General features: G+C 44.2%; 1 protein-coding gene across 1 annotated transcript; it reads right to left on the bottom strand.

Moving 5' to 3' along the window:
• Positions 1 to 261: 261 nt before the first annotated feature.
• Positions 262 to 20409, bottom strand: tle3a (TLE family member 3, transcriptional corepressor a). The gene is made up of 22 exons (XM_078257079.1): positions 19826 to 20409; positions 19170 to 19317; positions 18523 to 18623; positions 18250 to 18313; positions 16794 to 16838; positions 12548 to 12610; positions 12180 to 12284; positions 10475 to 10504; positions 8370 to 8574; positions 7935 to 7942; positions 6320 to 6442; positions 4739 to 4789; positions 4490 to 4642; positions 3886 to 4021; positions 3600 to 3775; positions 3034 to 3107; positions 2696 to 2945; positions 1933 to 2180; positions 1664 to 1811; positions 1393 to 1543; positions 1105 to 1181; positions 262 to 807 (listed from the first exon to the last, which is right to left on the bottom strand). The coding sequence occupies exons 2-22, from the start codon at positions 19191 to 19193 to the stop codon at positions 700 to 702; spliced, it is 2340 nt and encodes a 779-aa protein (XP_078113205.1). The 5' UTR covers positions 19194 to 19317; positions 19826 to 20409; the 3' UTR covers positions 262 to 699.
• Positions 20410 to 22656: the final 2247 nt, after the last annotated feature.

The raw sequence follows: 22656 nt of genomic DNA, 5'->3' as shown, positions 1-22656 counted from the left end.
TTAAAATCCATGGGACAAACATCTGCGTTACAGCAAATAGCGAAGAAAAATGCCGTTGTCAGGGAGAAAAAAAAAAAAATCCAAATTAGATTTCCGAAAAGGTCATTCTGGACAACGAACATAAAAAAAGCAGTGGAGGGGAAAAAAACTGAAATAGAATATCCTCTTACAAAGTCCTAATCTAATTTCCATCCCCAGAGGGGACAGAAAATCACGGAGAGAACAAGAAAGAACCATCACAAGCGTAACTGGACACCAAAATATAAATCTATAAAAGGCCTTTTATTACTCCATTATGTACACTTTTCACAGGACCTCCATGGAGAAGCTCCAGAGCGAAGCGCCGCTTCTAGTTGTGTCATGGAACTTTATCTCCACATTAAAAAGGACGAATAAAAAAAGAAATATCCAACAAACAGAAAAACAGCAAGACATTATATTCATCTTAGTGCCTTGGGGAACTGCACTTGATGTACAAGTGTTAGTTGCATGAGTGAGGAAGGAAGGGCAGAGCCGAAGATCACAGCATCCATGGCCACGACAGCACCAACGTCCACTTCAGTCTGGCACTGCCAAACTTCCTGCCCATCCACCCCGGGGCTGCAGGCAACATCCATGCTGTCTGTGTGAGGGAAGGTAGATGGAGGAAGAGTCTACTGTTCCTGAGCATGAACATGCTCCAATCCAAAGCAGTCTGTTCTAGTAGATCACTTCATACACAGTGGCCTTCTTGTCACCAGAGCCTGTCACAATATACTTGTCGTCTGTCGAGATGTCACAGCTCAGGACAGATGAGGATTCCTTGGACTGAAGAAGATTAAAAAAAAATAAAAAATAACATGTTAGTCTTGGAGGCAGTTAACTCATCTACATTTGAAGTTAAGTGGAGAAGATTAGCTGACTACAGGGCAAGATTAGATTGCAAGGACATCAAGTTCTGGCCTGATGCCCCTCAGAAAAGACTTCTTTGTCAGGTCAATAATTCAGGTTCAGTTTTCACTGATAGGAGAGTCCTGTCAGACAGCGGTCGCTGTGCCCTTCCTCTCAGAGACAACTGTGCATACTTTTGGACTGGCTGCAGACAGAGTGTATTGATCTGCATACCTGGAATATGCTGGCGCCATATGGAGTCCTCCAAGCATTCAACAGATTGTCCTTCCCAGTGCTTACGAACCATTTACCTGCAAAGAAAACAGTGCAATCAGGTCTCAAGTTTTAGGCCTTACATTTTTTTCAAATTAAGAGTTAGCAGGTAACCTTCAAAACACAATAGGCATTCAGACTGTACAAAGGACACTGTAGTTTTAGCACTTAATAAAATAGGACAGGCTAACACCCCTTTGTGGATAAGTACAGTCAACTCTCCCTCTTTTTATGTCTGTGTGTTCATACCACAGTAGGCGAACTTGAGGGAGAGGACACAGCTCTCGTGCAGGTGGAGCTGATACTTGTCAGGCTTTGAGTGGTGGAGCACCTCCACGTTGCTGCTCTCCATGCCCACAGCAAGCCACTCTCCAGTCGGACAGTAGCCCAAGGAGAAGATCTGGGAACGAGACAGAACAGTAATTACTGACAGTTCTGGGGCTAAAAGGAAACTGCCCTCTACAGTAAGTCTGTGGATGCGTGTGTATGTTATCCGTCTCTTCTATGTTATGGGTTGTACCTGTGAAGTGAAGTCATGCTGCTGCAGCTGTCGACCCTCCCTCAGATCCCAGGAGCGAACAGTGTTGTCAAGACCACCTGTCCACAGCTTAGTGCCATCATGGGATATGTCAATACAGCTTGCACCATCCGTGTGACCCTGGAACTGCCTGCAATCAAAGTCAGAAAGCATACCAACATTTATTGACATCACCTTTTAAAATTGCTTAAAACAGCAATCCTGTTGTGGGACCAAAACCCACACAGTGTGAATAAGTGTTTTCTTCCAACCTAACGAGAGTCTGATTGTGCAGGTCCCAAACTGCAATGTTTCCATCACTGCAGCAGGAGAAGCAGACTTTGGCATCAGGGCTGATGGCCAAGGCATAGCATGCCGGGGCTGAGGAGGTGAGTTCAGCTTTGATGCGGGGTGTCTGAGAGGCCAGATCCCAGATGGTCAATGTGCTGGCCTCGCCTCCAACGATCAATGTGCGGCCATCAGGCAGCAGCTTACAGGAGCGGATGTAGTTATCCCTGTTCTGTTGCACAGAGGACAAAGCAAATCAATACATGTTCAGGTCAGTGGAGCTAGAGAGAGATTTAGGAACAAGCCAGTGGGAAAGAGGATGAAAATCCTTCTGTCATAATAAACCAAGCTAAGGGTATCAAACCTACGCTTCTATATTTTGAGTTTTTAGCTTGTTACATTTACACATCTATTTTGTGATGTTCAAATTTCAAGCCAACTATAAATTTATCTGAAAATGTCATGTGATGTTTATTATTTTCTTCTTTTGTTGTTGCCAGAAGTACTTTGTATTTTACACAAACACTGAGTGAAAGCATCAGCTGTATTTGTGTACCAGTGCATTTGCTATAACTGCCACTGAGATGTGAAATGCCTGTTGTGGTCCTCATGTATAACAAAGGATTATCCCATTGTGAATGGAATGATCTTGTGTATACAGCTCATTACCTTTCAAAACAACTACACAAACAGAACTCTGTGTAAAAAAAGTTGATGAGTGAAACGTGAATCAGCAGCGGTGCTCACCAGACAGTCCAGTTGGGACACAGGGCTCTTGCTGCCAGGTTGGCTGATGTCCCAGATTTTGACACAGCCTTTGCCACCAGTGTAGACATGACGTGTGGGGTTGCTAATGGTAACAGCGCACACCACCTCGCCGTGGCTCAGCGTGTTGATCTGACGGGCGTGGCGTGGAATACCGGGGCCGATCAGGGCGTCGGGCGGAAAGGGAACAGGCTGCATCTGACCGTCTGCACTGACGTGGAAGGAGTAAGCCCTGATGTAAAAGACATGTGTTAGTGTTTTATATTATTGCTGTTTTTCTTTTTAAATGTGTGACTAGAACAATTTGGTGAGACACTTACGGTTTTCCACCAGAAATGGATGTGAGGCTGGCTGGAAGGCCTGGAGCTCTCATGTGGGTGTGAGGATCAAACCCCTGAAAAATGACAAGATGGAAACTTTTGAATAACAGACTTGTTACTGACCACCAATGATCCACATGGTGTTTTTCTAGGGATAGTTCGGCAATAAGCTTATATGCTTTCTTGCCTAGAGTTAGATGAGAAGATCGATACCACTGTCATACCTGTCCGTTAAAGCCGGTTAGCTTAGCTTAGCATAAAGACTGGAAACAGCGAAAAAAGCTAGCCTGGCTCTGTCCAAAAGTAAGTACAAAAATCCTTGTGTGCGTGCATTAGACAAACAAAACAGGGACCCACTTATAGAAAATTAGCTCCATAGCGCTTCTCTAAAACTCCACAGGGAACCTTTAGCAGACAGATACAGAGAGGTATTGATCTTCATCTAACTCTGGGCAAGAAAGAGAATGAGTGTCTTCTCAAAATGTCAAAATACTCTTTTAAGTATGTGCAGTGCTTTTGAGTGATCCCAAATACAGCTACATAAAAAGGGCAGGGAAGGGTGTTACCATGGGGGAGCGTCCATAGGCTGCAGCTGCTGCAGCACTCATCTGAGGGGAGATGTGCAGACCAGCATACACACTAGGACTAGTCAGGCCTCCATTCATTTCATGATGGCCCATCATGGCAAAGGGGGTAGGGTAGGAGCCTGCGATGGACAGAGGGGTACGCAAAGCTGGGGCTGCTATGGACAAAGACAGGAGAAGGACATTGGCATGTGACATAACAGTACATTGGGAGAGGATGGAAAAAAGATTATCTCAGTTGCTAGCGAGGAAAGAGAGCGGTACCAACCAAGAGCTTCCATGCCTGGTGGTTTGCCCAGGATGGGTCTGAGCCCGGGAGTGGAGCTGGTGCCAGGGGTGGGGGGGCATCGTTGCGGGGGGGTGGGGGTGTTGGACTTGAGGCCAGGCGTGGATGATTTGTCATTCTGTTGAGGGAACGAAAGAGGAAGCACATTCACAATCCCGGAAACCAGGCACTGTGCAGACTGACAATTTGAGAGCAAACTGTACTTAATCCAATCTAATTCTGACAACCCTCATAGTCCTGCAGAGCCATAAACTGCTATTTATTCTAAAACCTATTATGGCCACAATGGAGATGGGGCCGTTTTTATCCCCTTACTGCTTTGGCTTTAATCTTTTAGTGAAGCACAGGGGGGAAAAAATCCCGGAGGAGTTAAATACATTGAGCTATTAACAGAGAAGACCTGACTGATCCTGATGCAGGACAATATTATCCCTGACGTTTAGTCATGCACTTAAAGCACCGACAGCCATTCCTAATCCACTGCAGAAAACGTCCTAGATTTATATGCACATATCCCTTTGCTCTCTCTGCAATTTTCATTTAAACCCTTTCTGTCCTAGTTTGTTCTTAACTCTTGGTGTCTTACATGACTGAGCTCCTTGGCCTTGGATGATGGGGTGCTTCCAGAGGATGCCACTGATGCAGGGCTGTTGGGTGTGTCCTTCTTTGGGGGGCGGGGCTTATCAATGCCATTCTCAGGTGGTGAGTGGGTGGGGCTTGCCCGCGGAGTGGCAGGGTCCTGGAGAAACACAGCAATAGATTTTGACATTGTTCTTATAGCTTCATCTCAGTACATATCAATATGGCATTTCCAATTACATGCTGCTCTGCTCACCTCATTAGACACATCTACCACCAGGTCATCACTTTTCTCTCCATCACTGTCCTGTAAAGGTAATTAGCAAATTAGTCACCTGGACAAAAAACTTTTTTTTTAATGAAACCTTTGAAATACGTCTGACCAGAAAAGGGGCGACAGAGTACCTAACATTTTGGGAAATAAGGCTGCGTCTCATTTCTCTGTCTTAACCTTTCCCCTTACCCCTACCCCTTAGTATTGCGCGCTCCCGTGAGAGTAAGTGCTGTCCCAATACTCATTTTGGTCGAGGGGTAGGGCTAAGGGGAAGGGCTATATACCTCTTAACGCCAAGTAAGGACGCAAGCTTACTTGAACAGCAAGGGGTATCCAGATTCATTGCGCAACAACAGGAACATTGCTGCCCGGTCGACCAGAGAGATCCATAAATGTAAGTTAAAGAAGGCTTAAAGAATTGATTTAAAAATTACGACGGTCTTGTTTTGTGCTCTACACAGTCCTGTACATATATATTTGCAACCATATTTGTAATTGAAACGTTTTTAAAAATCGCTAGCTTGCTATGCTAACGCTAAAGTTAACTGCCTTTAATGGACTCCATGCATGTCTACAGTGTTAACTAAACTCCATTAGCAGCGAATTTCATTTGACATCAGTGTATAACACTACTTGCTTTGGAGACATCGATACGTGCTTTACATATACTGTCCTGTATCACACAGGGACGCTGGAGGAAACCCAGCAGCTGATCCACTTTCTGAAAACGAGCAGAAGTTTCTGCGTTCATGTTGTAGCCATTCATTATTGTATTGGTACTGTATTATTGTAAACGTGTAATTCATTCCTGTTAATGCACCTGTACATTGTTGTTGGTTATGATACAGGACACTAATGAAAGAAATGGGGTATGAGGGGAAAGGTTACTGGCCAACAGGCATCAGACTGGGGTCTGGAATTTCAGAATATCTGTAGTTTTTTGTTTGTTTGTGGTCTTGTGTCTTTTTTTTAGTTTTATACATTTGAGTGCCTTTTTTGTGTGTGTGTGACATGTAAGTTATGGTTCTAATAGTTGTAATAATGTTTACTTTATTGGGCAATAAAGACAGCTTTTTGTTAACAAAGAAAGTGTTTCTGAACATCAATGATATTCAAAACAGTGATAACTGAAACAGATATACAACACACCATGCAGTGTGTATACAAATATTTATTGCAAACAGACCTAAGTATGTATGATGATGTAACCAAGTGGCGTCTCATTTCATAGAGGTATGTTTTCACCCCTACCCCTTACCCCTCGTTTTCAAGGGCCAAGGGCTAGGGGTAAACTAAGGGGTAGGGGTAAGATAGAGAAATGGGATTCAGCCTTTCTTGCCGAGAGTTGGATGAGCCTGACAGGTGCTGTTTTTTTCACCTTCAAAACAGAGCCAGGCTAGCTGTTGCCCCCAGTCTCCAGTCTTTTCACTAAGCTAGCTAACTCCTGGTTGTAGCTTCATATTTAACGGTGAGACATGAGAGTCATATCAACGTTCTTATCTTGATCTTGGCAAGAAAGGGAATTAGTGTTATTTATGTCAAACAATTCCTTTAATGACTTACATATCTGCTCATACTGTCCTTCTCCTCCACTTTGCGTTTCTTAGAGTCCAAACTGTAGTCAGAGGAGCTGCGGTGCTTCTCACTGGCTGTGCGTAAGCTTTCAGATGGGGATACGGAGTTATTCTGCAAGGAGAGAACCAAACATACTTTATTACCATTTTGTGTTTCATTATAAAAGAGAGCAGTGAGTCATTCATCCGTTACAAATTCAAAGAGAACACACCTTGCCAACCCAAACACTAAAAATGCCCCATTCACACAACTATGGATGCTGTGGACTCTTAAAATGCAGCTGTAGGCCAGCTCCAAGCAGTACCCTGACACCAGCCAAGCCCAATCTCACACACAAGCCTGTCCCTGGCCAAACAACAGAATGGGCCGTTATCTGAACTGAAAGGAGGAGGGCTTGTTTTCTGAGCTGGGCTCCCTCCTCCTCATAACTGGACAACAAACAGCCTCACACGGACATGAGCAGTGTGTTGTGGCTGAACAGAGGGCCTTTTCTCTGGAGTCAGTCAGGCTAAGCGTGAGAGAGAGAGAGGGGTGGAGAGACACAGAGAAAAACTGTATGTTGTGGGCATTGATTGCCACAGCGCGCTTGGGCACCATGTCAGCTCAGGCTTTGAGCTCTGATAAAGAGAATCTATAGCCTGCCAGTGGGCACGGCAGCGTAGGACTGACTGGTGCTTCTTCATGGAGCCTTCCTGCCCACACAAGCTGGGACAGCTCACTCCAAACGGCAACAGAATGGGAGGAACTAGGCAGGTGTCCAGCGGCTTTCGCAGGAGTTTGCCATTTGCATGTAAACTGCCAAGTTCTCCTGATTCCCTCTGTCACTTCTTCTGAAGACCAAAGCAACAACATGGACTAAGTCAGTGGCAGCCCAGAGAAGTGAACAACGGCCGATAGACTAGCAGTCTGGGCAAAGGGCCACTGTCTGCATAATGGCTGACCTTTAAAGAGATGCTTAGCGTGACTCATTAACCAAAGTCACCACTCTGCTATCAGATGACCTGGGACAAGAGCAGAGAAACAAAACAGGCCTGCTAATCGCCCCAGGAGTTCCATTTCTTCAGACATGACTGCACCCATTCAGCTGGCCCAGCCTACAGAAACACAATCTCACAGGCACATCACAAGCCATCAGAGATCGCAGCCATTCCAATAAAACGCTTTAGCAGGTCCAGCCAGACGGGGTGGAGAAAAAGAAAACAAAACAATTCTCCATTTGTGTTCATAAATATTCATCCCATGCCAAGGAGGAGAGTGAGCTGGTACACAAGGGAGACAGTAGAAGGGATCAAATAAATCCTTTAAGAAGGGGAAGTCAAAGTCTTTCTTTAATTGTGATGAAATTACAAGGCTTCTAATCTCTCCAGCATGATACCAGTCATTTCCCTTCTGGATTAAACACACAGGAGTTATATTCCAAGCCTCATTTCCAATTAATAATTTTATTGAAAGCAGATTACAACAGTGCATGAAATCATTCATGACAGCAGCATGCTGCTGTCATGAATTTTTACTTGACATTTGTGGTGGAGATGAAAGTGTGATAAATGATGAAACCAACAAGTCCTGCAACCAAGAGATAGTTGCGGGTTTGGACACTTACCGTGTTCTCTGGATCACAGACATCACAATGGTGGCCGAGGTGATGAGGAAACCAAGTAGAGAAAAGAGAAAAACACGTCAGTTAGCATATCATAATAGATGCTTCTGGCTGAACGTGTGAGAATCAGCTGCAGGGCACCAGGCCCCTCTTATCAACGTGTGTTGCAGCTGTTGAATAGCTTATGCAGTCATGGGCTGGGAATGTACCAGCTCATTACCCAGACAGAATGTGAACAGACAGGATGTGCTTCTCACCTAAAGGCCATACAATTCTGCTCTGGAGAGTAAGAAGCACTCCGCTCTAAATTGTTTTCCCCTGTTGAACATCTATGCAATAATGTTAAAATGAATACAAGTTTCAATTATTCTAAATAAACTGGTTAAGCAGCAGCTAATGTCCAATTGGATAGCAATAATCCTGAGCTCAATTACTCACCTCTGTGTTCGAGATCATGGTGGTTCTTCTCATCCTTTACTGGGAGGTGGGCTTGGCTGCCCAGGGCACCTAGTGCCAGTAGGCCTGATCCGGAGCCTGTCACAGGGGGGATGCCAGGCGGCTGCAGGCCTGAGGGGTGAGGTGGCAGCTGGATCGGAGGTCCATGAGCAGCATGGGAGAGGTGCTGTGCCTGGAGCTGCTGCTGCTGTAAGTAGGAGATAGACAGACAGAAACCGAGTGGGTCAGACGGAAAAGGCAAGGAGAAACCACACACTAAACATGAAGCTGATCAGTTAAACCCTGGATGATATTAGCACATTCACACATCTATTACTGTCAGGATCCGACAGCAATCCCCCTCAGTGCTATTTCCATACCAGACCAGGGTGGCATAAGCCCTGGATCTGTGCTGAGGAGAGTAGAAGTTATGATCACCTGCTCAACACGTCTAATACATGAGACACAGCGCTCAAAGACAATCCATCGCACTACGTTAGTAGTGCATGATGAGGAGTTAAAAAAACATTTAATTCTACATTAATGACAAAGCATAGTATGATTTAACCTGCGCTTAATGCAGAGGAATCATTTTACATCAGGTAAACTAGCGCTTTATCATACTGCAGCACCACAGCACTCCTATGCCATCATTGAGTTGAGCAATCCTCTTAAGGAACATGATGCTGTGTAGGAACCTGTCAGCCTGTAGGCTAAACAACTACCTGCTTTTTAAACACTTCAAAAACATAACCAGCATCTATTTACTCCTCTCGTAGTCATGTTCCTGGATTAACAGAACATGAATCATTTGCACACCCATACTTTAAGAGGCTGAGGGAACACTAAGTGCCAGAAGCTGGCACTCCTTCCCTCTCACTCCAAGTATTTGAGTGTGTTTGTGTGTGTGTCTGTGTCTGGAAGGCTGCTGTGGGAGCCAGGACCAGGGGTCCCATGCTGGCACTCAGTCAACCCTCCAATATTCACCATCAATATTTGAAAGGCACGGGGAAATGGATGGGAGTTAAAAGGCACTCAGCATGGAAGTAAGCAGTTTAAAGCAAGGTTAAATAATACTTAGCTGAGACACCAATAAAAACATCAGCAATTTATTACCTGTCTACAAGCCAGCTGAATAATTCAGCTACTGTAACAGCGCGCACCTCCTCTCTTTTACAAGACAGACTTCAATCAATGACCATTTATGGCCATTTTAGGAATATTAGGCACTTTGTAATGACAGGGGAGTTGGTACAACACACAGTACAATGTGGTGGGCTTGCCTAACACATAGTTAAAAATACATTAACTTAGCGGGAACTTGCTTTCAAATGTACTTTTTCAAACAAGATATTCAGTCGTAGGTCTTACAAAGGGCACCTACTTCAAAATATGTCCTCAAAATCCTATCTGGAGGGTCTTTTTAATTGCTTCTACATTATCTGCCCTGAAGGTGGAGAAGACTAGATTGGAAACTAGTGAGGTCTTAAACTTGCAACCTTGTCCTTTGCTCCATTGGGCAGATGTCAATCCAATTACAAAATGTACCCAGGACACAATGACAGAGAGACACACAGAGAGAGAGAGAGAGAGAGAGAGAGAGAGAGAGAGAGAGAGAGAGAGAGAGAGAGAGAGAGAGAGAGAGAGAGAGAGAGAATATTGTGTCCATGTGGGAAATTAAGGAGCCAGTTCATTGGCAGGGGAGAGCCATCCTCGCTCATTGTGTTTAATGAGGCACTGATGGGTAATATGCATGGTTGATCAGCAAGAGCCCTCATTAGATGGCCATAAATGAAGACAATAATAAATAAAGAAAGGAGTCTGGCCTATTTCCTCTAATTTAATATTCCAAGATAAAGACCTACTCTTTACCCCTTTTTTCTCAGACTGAGTGGGGCTACAAAAAAAACATACACAGGCAAAATTGAGCAAATGTATTTGTAGTATATCTAGTGTATCTCTAGTGTACTAACTATAGTGAAACGCATAGCACAGAAAAAGTGCCATGCAACATGCACAAGCCCTTTGAGCCCAGATGTGTGCACACACCAAGTCAATTAACAACAGTATGGCACATACAGATGTGTGTGGATTTGGATGCCACTGACCATGAGAGCAGGGTAGGCAGCTTGCTGCTGCTGAAAAGGAGGACAGAAAACGGTCAGGGCAACAGCTGCTCTAGACGCCCTCTCTCCATTATTATATACTGCAATGAATGGTGTTAGACAAAATAAATATATTTTACTTTTACATGTTTTTAAAAACAAAGCCATTGTGTGGGTTTATCCAGATGGCCAGTCGCTGGGAGACAGGTGGGCTTATCTGAACTACTTCTGACTTCAATATTTTGTGTTTCCTAATCAAAACAGGATCCACCACCAGTCAGGTTCATCTCAACGTAAGCAGCTGCCCTAGTTGCATTCTATCAATGGCCCTCAGCCCCATCAATAAGGCATGCAGCTGGCTCCTGGATGCTGCCTGCCTGCCTGGCACACTCTTTCACCCCACCTTGCTTTACAATATGCATGAGGATTTTTGGCATGCCTACAGAGCTTCTCCTCAATGAATAACTAATGGGAAGGTATTCGTAAAACATACAGTAGCCACATTTCCACCTCCTCTGACATGAGCAACTGCCGTGACTTGGGTGGAGGCCTGACTGTTTCATAAAAACAGGCCAGGTGCCAAATAGGACCATATACTAATACTAAAATCATTAATGGGCTCGTCCAATATTTTATAAAATGTAGACTTTTAAATTATACTAATTTTAAATTATAGGCAAAGACCAACAGAGAGCCACAGTGAAAGACTCAGACAGGCACAGAAATATTCCAGCATTATATTGTTCCAAATGTAAAAATCACATACACAGGAAGGAGCTACAAATTAAATTAGCTTTTCTGAGGAACATCTGCAGCTTGCAGCTGCTCCGCTTTGGTGAAAGTATAAAGCATCTGCTTTAGTCCAACAGATAAAAAACCAGCAGCTCTCCATCACCTCAAGACACCTCGTCAGACAAATTCTAGGGAGCAATTATACTGGAAACAAAGGTCACCAAGGGGGCATTAATTGAATTCCAATATGTGCCTCCAGTCATCAAGTCAGGAGCCAGCCTCTTATGCATGCTAAAGACTAAAGACTCTGCAAGATTCAACTGTAGTAATAAGACCAGTGACAGCCTGAGCTTTGTATCGAGGGTGACACCAATCACTTCCGTTTCAGGAGGGCAGGGTGAGTACAGCTGATCAATGAGGAGCAGATGGGGTTTTGAAGCAGTGATGAACACCACACATCACAGCTCAGTGCTGCGGTGTGCAAACAGAACTGTGCAGCAGAGCTGTGATGGCTGACTGCTGTCTGCGCTGTCTCAGCTAGCCTGCAGCACTGGCTGTGTTCTGCTCACCTTCAGCCTTTTAATTCCCACCGCTACCCAGGTCAGCAGTGAGGGATGACGCTCCTCGTTAAAACCTTAGCCAATTAAAGCAATACAGGCTGCGAAGGGGATCTCAAGAGCTCTCAGGCTCGCATTTATAAACACACAACAAGGCAGTGAAGATGCCGCCGAGACCAAAGTTGGAGCAACAGACCGGCTCTTGAGAGCTACACTTGTATATAATTTGAATATTTTGGTGAAGAATATAGAACTAAATAGGACAAATATATATTAACACATTTGATTCAGCACTGTAACTTTAGCGGGTGGTGCATCACATTCTATTCTACATATATACAGTTCAGACTACTAGTTGGTGCATGAAGACATTTACATAGAAATGTAGTGATAGGTTAATTAAAAGGGGGTATACACACGGTGAGCGGCAGATTGGGAAGTCCACGTACCCCGATGATAGCATTCAGCTCAGTCATAGTCACCTGCTTAGCCCGCTCCACTGCCTGAGCAACCTGCTGTTGGTGCTGTGGGAAGACATTTACAAAGGATGATTGGGGCATGCCAACATCTATCACACACCCACACTCACTTATCAGAGAATTTCACACTTAATATTCATAGTGCTGCTGCAATTTTAAAAGTGAGGGCAAACGTCACACACAATTACTCGAAATTGCTTAAACTGAAACATGTTTTGAAGTAGTATCTTTAGAATACAGGCAACAATAAGCGACTTTATTTTAGTACTAAATTGTGACGCTATTGGAGAGCAACATTCAAACCTCACCTCTTGTGACAGGAAAGGCATAATTTGAGCTAAAATCGCATTGAGCCGTTTGGCAATCTCCGTCTGGAAAACAAAAGAGGAGCAAAATGAGATGGTAAAGTATGAAACAGACAGTGACTTCATATAACCCCGCCTTTAATGTTTACACCGATTAAGTCAATTACTGCGGCAATCAGAACTGCTTGACTCAACATCCTCTAAACAGCGTGATATTGACATTTGAAATATTTAAAACATTAGGAGAGCCCAGGGGGATGGAGCACAGCTGTGCTGAGAGTGCACTCCATGCTAAACGGATATGAGCAGGCAGAGTGCTGCTGTGTTGAGAGGATCCTCTCTCACTCTGCCCTCCTTCCCCTCATCTGCAACTCTGCTGTCCTGCAGTTAACCTCAGAGTTAAACCACACAACCACACCCCAGGAAGTGAGGCCCACGAACCGGACTGCATTGTTTACTTACATGTGACAGTGTGGGCAATTTACATTGAAGGGTTATAACTGCAGTTTGAGCAAAAGTTATAAACCATAATGACCTCGAGGGTAACACACCTCAAATCTATGATCAATACCATTAGAAGACAACTACCAGCCTGTAAACATTAAGAGTGCAGTGTGCAGTCCTTCCAAGACGCCTGGGTCATTTCTCACTGCAATCAGCTGCCCAGCCCACCACCCTCACAACCTCCCATCCATCCACAGATCCCTGCCTCCATTCTTCTGCTTGTCTACCAACTGCCATGGCAACGGTTGCAGCCCTATCTTGCTGGGATCATTATGCAAATGGCACCTCTGCTTGACCGTAACAGGCTTTAAAATCATATTACGTGCTTGGTGGCAGGTCATTAAATTGAATTTTCAGCCTGTCGATCACATGAACGTAGCAAATGAATGGTGGATAAAAAGAGCAATGGGGAGGTGTGCAGAGTGGGGATACACCCCCCTCCCCTGTAAAAACACTGCACAGGCAGCTTGTTCTGCCTTCCTCTTCTTCCAGGGATGGGAGATGAGACTCTCAGGTTCAAGCTCTGCACTGGGAGCAGAAAAATAACAGTGCCAAAGCTACATCATCTATCGAATTTATGAGCTGCAGTTCAACACAAGGCCACTGCGGAACACAAACACATCACAGGGATTTTCTCGATTTTTCATTTGGAGCAGCACACACAATGTACTTTACAGACCACCAGCTTATTTATTACACATGGCAGAAATGCCAGGCAGTTTTGGCAGCCAGACGTATTACCTCTGAGCAGAGCCAGAGAGATTGGAGAGTAATGTCCAACAGAACGAGACCTGCTGACCCTAACTGCAACATGGATAGCCACTTAGCCGGGCAAGCCAGCAGGACAAAACAAGCTGAAGATGAAATATCAGATGAGACAGAGTAAAGCCTGAGATCAGGCAATAATGTGAAACAAATATATGGTAGCATGTGTTACAGAAAGTACAATAATCCATAAGACAGACAACACTGATTAGAACTTGATTACTGTCTGCAGAAAAGGAAAAGACTGAACTTCAGCCTCCTCGGGCACACAATATATGTGACCTACAACCAATAAAGCAATGAGAGGGTTAGATAAAGGTTTTGTCAGCATTAGTATTAATGCAATGTCGTAAGTGCTCTAGCAAGAGCTCAAGAACGCCCTCAGAAATGGTTGAAAAGCTACAGAGCCTGTATAATCCATGTTTGTTGAGATAAGCCATGTCAATAGCAGTCAAACATTTGACAGGATTTGTGAAAAGGCCTTGAGCGCACAGTCCATTCCTCTGTAGCTTAGTGTCATGGTGACAGCTGGCTGGGAGAGGTCAGGAGGTGGCTGATCCACTGCTCCCTAAACAACTGGCAGCCTCTACACTCTCACAACACAACATGCAAATACATGGAAAAGGCATCAACTCAGCTCGCAACTGCTGTCAGAATACATACAGTGCAGTGCTGGGAGAATTTTTTTTGTTCTGCTGGCAGATAAAAATGGGGCTGTTGTCACTTTAAGTAGATGACAGCTTGGCCCTTGAGAGGCCGGCTTTGTGCGGCTGCTACACAATTACAGGTACTCGGACCTGTGAAGCACCACTTTAAGAGCCCTCTCAGGCTGGCTTGTCAATGGTGTGCAGAAAGGTATTCACCTGTTGCTATCAGCAGTGGAAAAAATGGAGTTGAGACACTGATTGAGTATTAAATACAGAGGGAAAACTACTGGTGGCTCTGGTCACATATGATCCATCTATAAACAATACTTGACTAGTCAGATTTAGAGGGCCTCCAATTTGTCCCAGATGACAGCATCGCCCGTTTCCTGATTTTTCTAGTAGGAAGAAAATTAGACTAGCACTTCACTATGGCTCATCTAAGCCAGAAAATGACATGTTTCTTCTAAACCGAAATGTTAAACAAAGCCTCAGAGGCTTAATGTGAAGCAAGTACAGAATACATTTCTAATTGGCATTTGAAGTTATCTGTATTGATCTGAGTAAGGCCCAACGCCTGCCTAAATTGATGCATGAGTCATTACTATGATTAACCTTGTGAGCTGCAGCAGTGATTATCTTGGGTAAAGGACGCCTGTGAACTTAAAACAAACTTATTCTTGCAAAAACAGCATAAAACCATAACCTTCTTCATCATGCCATATCTTAAAATACAATTATTTTCTGTTTATACAAGTGGACCTGACACTTAACAGTTCACACCCTGTAATTATTACACTCCAGTCCAGTCCCACATGACAGATTGGGGATATGGAAGCATTGACAGCCACAGTTTCTCCCACCACTTTTCACTGCACGCCTCTTTAGTATGAACACTGCAGACAGTCCACTGGCTGACCAAGTTTGTTTTGGCCATGGGTATGGCAGATAGTTTGCTACTTAGCAAATGATTCCTGCAGCCATGTGTCTCGTGTCTGTGATACAACTACAGGTAACAGCCAAATATGATTGAGCCTCAGCAACATCCAAAACCCAAACCCTGAGCAGCTCTTGGAAACAAGCACCAGATGATGTTAATTACTGGCTGACATCACACAGCAGAAATTAGCCGTTTGCATCTACATACTGTCACGGCTGATAGAGAGGGATCAGATGACACTGCCACATCGGTCCATCTGAGCTGTGCCGGTGCGTGTGTTCTGAAATCTGAATTATGTCCCTGCACTGTAATGAAAAGGGCATAGTTAGAGGAATAGATTTCCTCACTGTGGAATAAATCTCCTGGCAGGAAAATAATATTCATATGTGCATCCAATAATCCATCCCAACCCTGCCTGTTAACCCCGCCCCATCTTCTCCTCCTCCCCTGCCTGAGCTGTAAGTTGGGGGAGCTGCATGGACGGGGCCCACACTGTTTGCTCACAAACACGCCGTTCAGCAGGTTAGCGCCCCACTGATGAATTATTCAAGTGCTTCCATCGGCTCTGTTGAGGTGCCTGATAAAAGTCAGGCGCTAAAATGGATCAGTCGATTAACCTGTTTACACAGAGCTGGGCTGTTGCCCCTCCCCCAGCTCTATTCTCCCAACTCGTCTCCAGCTCCCATCCCCCTCCTCTTTTCTCTGGTTGGCGATAAGTGCCTGACAGAAGCTATCAGAGCGGGCCGAGCCCTGACAGACATGTGGCAGAGTGACACACGGCCCAGACACTGATGGATCACCCTACCACACCAATCCGCCATGCCTCCCAACGCTTTCATTAACCAGGCTAGGCTGTCGCAGGAGAGGAAACAACCTCACTGGTTTTAGAGCAGCATGGGAATTTATGGATTACTCATTGGTATATTCTTTATCTCTGCATGCATCAGTGTGACTGATATGTAGAGCAGAAGATAGGATCTTTTAAAACAGATAAGGGCACAATAAGTGACTAAAGGACTTTTGCACCTCTCTTGTAATTATTGTTAATCTTAAAAAGAAATACTGACCCATCAGCAATCCTCTCTCTTTAATCATTAAGTCAAAGGCCGAGCCTACCAAAGTCTACCTTTAATCTTATCAAAAGGCTGAGGCAAATCCAGGCTTTACACCACTGACCAAAACATGTAAAAACTGCCCATGCAATTGTACAAGTGGTGGTACAAGTGTCCAATTGTATTGCCTTGTTTGTGTGCAGTAGATCCGTCTGTTTAGAGCCTGTAATTACTGATGCTCAGTTCAGTTCACAACTTACGAGTGGCTCCTCCTGGGTCTGACATGCCCTGACTCTATGGAAAACCACTGAGCTGAAAAATATGAGGAACATCATGGTACATACCTGTTTGTGCATCTCTATGTTCAGTCCATAGGACATCTCATAATACTGAAACGAAAGCAAAGATTTGATTGTGATTAATGAAGTCAAAATATACTCATTTACAATCATGTTGTGGCATCATTTAATATATGTATGCAATTACTTTAAAATTCTTATAAATGTAGCTTTTGTTTTTTAGTGTCTTATAATCATCATTATAATGTGACTAAAATACTGTATATAGCCACAAAATCAATATTTTAATTGATCACAACACTAATAACATCACCAAATGATCTCAAAGGGAAATGAACATTATGATTGAAAACCTAAATACAATCCAGCTTCTGCTGGAAAACATGATAAACTAAGATCAGACAAGAAAGGAGTTATTTCAGCAGTAACAGCCAATAAATCGATGTTTTGTTGTTTATAGTGTGGGCACAGAGAAGAAAGGGTTAGCTTTATTGATCACCATCTTAAGCCCTCAGATCTCCAGGATGTCTATTTACTTATCATAACGCGATTGCTCAACACTCTTGATATTTCAAGCCAGGTCAGTCTGTCTGGCTGAAATGTAATCCGTGGATCCCACAAGTGGCAGCCAGGGCAGAAATGGCTTTCCAGTCAGCGTCTATTTGATGAGGCCAATGCATTATTCAGTCCATTAGCTTCTTCGAAAATTACTCTCAAACAAGAGAGCCATTCTGTCTGAGATCAGAGCCCCACAGCCGTAGCGTAACCTGACACCCAGTGCTGGCTGTGGGATACTTCCCTACATGTTTACCTAACCTCCTCCCTGTCAGGCTGACATGTTGTTTTCCTGTGAAAAGAATGTTTAACTTAAGCCTGCATGTATTGGTTTAAGTCATCCGCGGTGTGTTGACCTGGGACAACAGAGTACACCGCCACAGAATAACCTCCTGATTGTGTCGTGTCTGAGCTAAATTCCTGCATCATAAGCATGCCTATGTTTGTCTAAAAGGCTGCTAAAATAAAAGCTAATAATTTAGGTTTACCCAGAAACTAAGGTCAACATAGTGCAAAAAAAAGCTGCAGCAGGGTCCACGTCGTCCATTTTGTTTGCTGTGGTGCATTTTCCCACACACTGCTCTGGCCCTCCACCATCAGCTCACACCTAATTTATGGCCATGCATATGTCTGAGCGTGGAGTCTCCTAGGAGAATAATCAGATCAGCACACACAGAGGGCAACACTGCAGTCGACCCTTGGAGATCAGGGGCGCGCTTTAATGGAGCCTCAGCCCACTGCCTTCTGTCTGTCAGGAAGAGCTCCTCCATAACAACCAGCTACATCAAACCCCCGGGGGCCTTTCACAGGCCTGTACCTGACACTCAACCCGCCCTAACCACCACACAGGTGATCACAATAGCCTGTCTCGCTCCACCCCAACTAGATCTCCAACAAGCCTTGCAATTTGGAACCATAATTGCTCCTTATTGTAACATAATCTTACCATGACATAGTGGCGCTGCATCTCTGTCTTCTCATTGGCCAGTTTGTCATACTCCACCTTAAGACTAAAATAGAAGACAAGGTGTCAATTTCAGGCATCTCTATCACTTCAATAACTCACTCACACTTAACGGTGTACAGATGATAAAAAAAAAGCTCTTTTTTCATTTATGCATATTTCATTTAACAACCAAATATTAGCCTTAACCTTTATTATTTGATAGAGTACACGCTGACAATGTCATACTTTGGTGATATACTTTGTAATCATTACCTGTGATACTGGGCTTGCAGGAACTGAAATTCATCTTTAATCCTGTCACAAGACTCTGCTACGGTGAATTTGAAGCCAGGCTGACCGGGCTGATGTGGAGCCTGAAAGAAAAGGTTGTAATAAACACATCAGTCCAGTCATAAAGAGAAAGTTTCATTGTTGTCTGCATTGTGCTGCTGAAGGGAGACGAAAGTTCTCACATTAGACTACTTTCTAGATAATATCTCCTCTCTGCGGTAAGTAAGACATTACCACACCAGAGAGGTGGGTCTATTTCACACTTCCAGAAGCTAATAACACAACATGAATAGGCTTTCACACTGAAAATGAAATCTAATCTCAAAAATGAATAACAACCACCACCTGTCCCAGTGTTCAGCATGAGTCATATGTTAGTGTATGGATGAGTAAATACATCCAGGCATGCAAACCATCTGCATCCATTTACCACTATGTGCATGTTTTGGTGTAGCATAAATGCATTGTGATATAACCATATAGATCTGATGAGCTGCATTAAGGGTGGAACACGCTTTGCAGGGCAGATTTCAGAGGATCAGCACACAGTCAGGAACCATGTCACCATCAGTGTTGTAAGATAAATAGGTAAGCTCTAGAAGGCTAAGTATAGAGGGAGCGCTTCTTACCGGATGTCGGCCTTGTGGATACATCTTGAAATGTATCCTTTGTTTATCTCTCCAGTGTACAGGTCCTTTGGCAAAATGGTTGAAATGTGCTCACAGCCACACCGGTCTCAACAGGCTGAGGTGGGGGGCAGGGGAGGTCGTGAAAATCCTATGTTGAAAAATGACGCTGTTTAATCTTTAGACGAAAAAAAACAACTACAGTGCACGTTGTTGTATAATAAGTAGTCAGAACACCAAACTAGTCATTGCAGGCAGTTACAGCCATGTCAAAAAGCAGCACTAGTAGAAGCACTAGCGCTTCTGCCTTCTTGACCTTATTCGGTCAATGGTCAGCGATAGACTCGATATATTTATATTAAAAAAATCTCAATGTATAGCCTAGTACTGCAAACACAGCGTAGACCAAATAAAGACGCTACTTTTTCGCCGTCAAATTGAAATACCTGCATCAAATTCGTTTGTTTATGACTCTAATGTTAACTGATGTTGCTCAAATGACCAAACCCCCGCTCTAGACGTCTCCAGGCAGGCCACGACCGCCAGCAGCTGGCTTGCACCGACTGTTTGACTCCGCGGAAAGCGATGGAAACGGTGCGCTGTTGAGCGTACGCCCAAAGAAACTGAAAAAGAAATCAACAGCTCTGGGAAATACATACCCGTACGTGCGTCCTAACCGTCCGTCCGACTTTTGTTCCTAAAGAAAAAACAGGGTAGGCTATAATTCATGTGCTTAATCCCTCCTAATATAAACGTGGTGGACGCGGATCTCGACAAGCATCCTCTCTCTCCGGAGCGCACCCGGCCAGAATGGGGGAGTAGTTGGTAGAAAATTTGGTGCGGTCGGACTCGATTAAACTACTCTATTATCAGCCGCGAACCTCCGAGGAATGTGCGACTTTAGTGGCTGGTTAATCCCAAAAAGAAAAAAAAATATATGCTTCCAAAAATCTGTCTTTCGACTCGAAGAGATTGCAGATTCTTTAAAAGCGTAGAATGGTACTCTCCGCAATCTCGCATTTCCCTAGTTGTCCAGTTTACCCCGGTTGCCACACACAGGCAGCAGGGCTGAACTGCCGTGAAAGCGCCTATCTGTCCAATCGGATTACTCGGAAGGAATACGGCCACATCTGCCTATCGGAGAGCGACGGCCCCCACGTGGGGTGCAACGATACATGACATCATCCCGCGGATCCACAAGGCATCATCCATCCGTCCCCCCATGTACAACAACAACAGCAGGCATTGATGTGCCGACGATGATATCCAAATTTGACAGAGACAGCACAAATTCCACATCCGCGCTTCATCAGGGTGTTTTTTTACCGCCCAAATAAAGTTGATAATTTTTTTGGGTGAGACCACCAGCGGGACGGGGAGGGAGGTGTGCGGTGCAACAAGCATTCTTGAATTGTTATCCCCATACAAGGAAAAAGGAGGGGAGGTGGGAGCCTGTTTGTAATACATGGTTATAAAATGTGAAGCAATGTTACTGTGAAACATCCAAACTAGCAGCCAAAATCAGAAACGTGCGGGTTAAACTCCCCCAAACACATGTACACCGTGAAGGACACACTAATGACCAATCGATCGACGTTATTCACCAAATTAAAGCCACGAGGCCGACTCGACATACATTTTTAGCCTTAAATAGCTCGTGGTTCTTGCACAACACATCCGCGAGCCAACCTATCAGCATTTGTGTAATAGTTGTACTGCGGAAAGAGAAGAGATGATTGCCTTTGTCTGATAAGAACATCAGCCATGTCTGAACGCAGCCTCTACGCCTTGTTTTGAAGGTTCAACTCTGCCCCACGTGGGACTCCTCTGCCGCTTTAAGGCCTCTTGTCCAATGGCAGCGCGGTGCACTTACTTGCTGGCTTCCCATTGGCCCAGCAGCGTGGAGCCTGTCATTCACGGAGCAGCGTTGTCAATCAATACCACGCGGGGTCAAGCGCTGACAAATGCCTGTGCTCCTCGGTCCTCTGCCTGTGAATAGAGCCTGGAATGGCTGCTTAATTAGCTTCGAATGGCTTTTCTCCCCAGTTCAAACAATCTGTTACCACCACGTGGTAATGAGAGCCTACATTAAACAAAGGAAGAAAGGAAGCATGCAAACAGTTGTAACATTACAACCTGTAGTTTTCCTTTACATATGGGCCTATGTAGCAGACAAAGGGTTCTGTTTTACCTTTTATGGCCAATCGAACCTGTTCTGTTTATCACAAAGGCCAATGTTCTAACATTAAACCTGAGAGTAATCGTACTATTATGCTGTATGCAGGGATGTAGTGCTTCCACAATCAAACACACAAAAATAAGACACTTGTCTTCTTGTTTTTTAAAAAGCTACTTAAACTGGTTGTATGTTATTTATTGGCTGTGATAACAAGCCTGTGAAATAAGGAAAAACAACAGCCAGATGAATACAAATAGCAGCCTAATTAAATTATCTACAGTCTTTTAATGTATAACACACATTCAAAGCTGTTAAATTAGCAAGACATTTGGAGTCTGTACACAACACATTTATAACATGTAATTTTATACAAAATGGAATTTAATTAGTTGTATCGATAAAGCAAATTTAAAGTGTGGTCTCTATAAGACCTTTATAAAGTGACTAAATTGTGAAACAACCAACTATGTTTCACACAGCTAGTATAGCAGTAGCTTTTTGAGAATGCTAAGGCCATTTTGTCATGTTAAGGTCTGAGATTGCCCAGTTGTGGTCTTACTTGTCATTCTTGTCAGCCACCTTGAGGATGTGGGATGACTGTGTTATTTCCAAAAGTATGGAGACAGTCTGTGAGAAACTCAAGCACACATAAGAGCTGGCGGGCTAATCTCAGCCAGGCACCCCCTCATGCTTGTCAATAGAGAGTGCTTGGATTAAAGGCAACAAAAGGCCGGGCCAAACCCCAGGGAGAGAGGGGCCCTCCGCCTACTGAGACCCCCACACTGTTTATTTACACGGAAACCCCAGCCTCAGTAAAACTCCCACCCTCAGGCAATACACACTGGCCTATTTGCAGAGGTGGCTCTTAATCTTGACAGAGCATGGATTGTCCTCACTCCTGCCACTTTGAACTGAGGAGCAACTCACTTTCCACATAGCTCAGATATAGCTAGTGAGCAAATATTTTGCTTGTTCCACATAAGAATTACTGCAAGGCTTATTGTCCACACTCTGCATGTATTTCTCTGGAGAAATTGGTATCGGTACTGTTTGAAATTAAGGTTTTGCAGCCGCAGAACAAGGCAACGATCAACGATATGGTGGAACTATTTATCATCAACCAATGTTTTTGGAGATTACACAGTGTTGGCTCATTATTGTGACTTGCAGTTAATAAAACACTTGGCCATTTTTCTCTCTCATGCAGGCTCACTTTCCTGTTCATGAAGCAGAAAATAAGGGCCCTGTTACTGCAAAGGCTGGGTTTGTATACTGCAGTGACTTACACTTCAGGGTACTGGCATGCTGTTT

Source organism: Sander vitreus, chromosome 8 (genome assembly GCF_031162955.1).
Source record: "Sander vitreus isolate 19-12246 chromosome 8, sanVit1, whole genome shotgun sequence".
NCBI lineage: Eukaryota > Metazoa > Chordata > Actinopteri > Perciformes > Percidae > Sander > Sander vitreus.
This window is presented reverse-complemented; position numbering and strand designations above follow the sequence as displayed.

Bases quoted from the DNA above. Each gene is read 5' to 3' on its own strand.
- tle3a (XM_078257079.1), bottom strand. From the start codon at position 19,193: ATGTATCCACAAGGCCGACATCCG. The intron at 16,839-18,249 runs GTAAGATTATGT...CTTTCGTTTCAG, and splicing joins TGCAGCGCCACTATGTCATG to TATTATGAGATGTCCTATGG. The intron at 808-1,104 runs GTATGCAGATCA...AATCTTCTTCAG, and splicing joins ATGGCGCCAGCATATTCCAG to TCCAAGGAATCCTCATCTGT.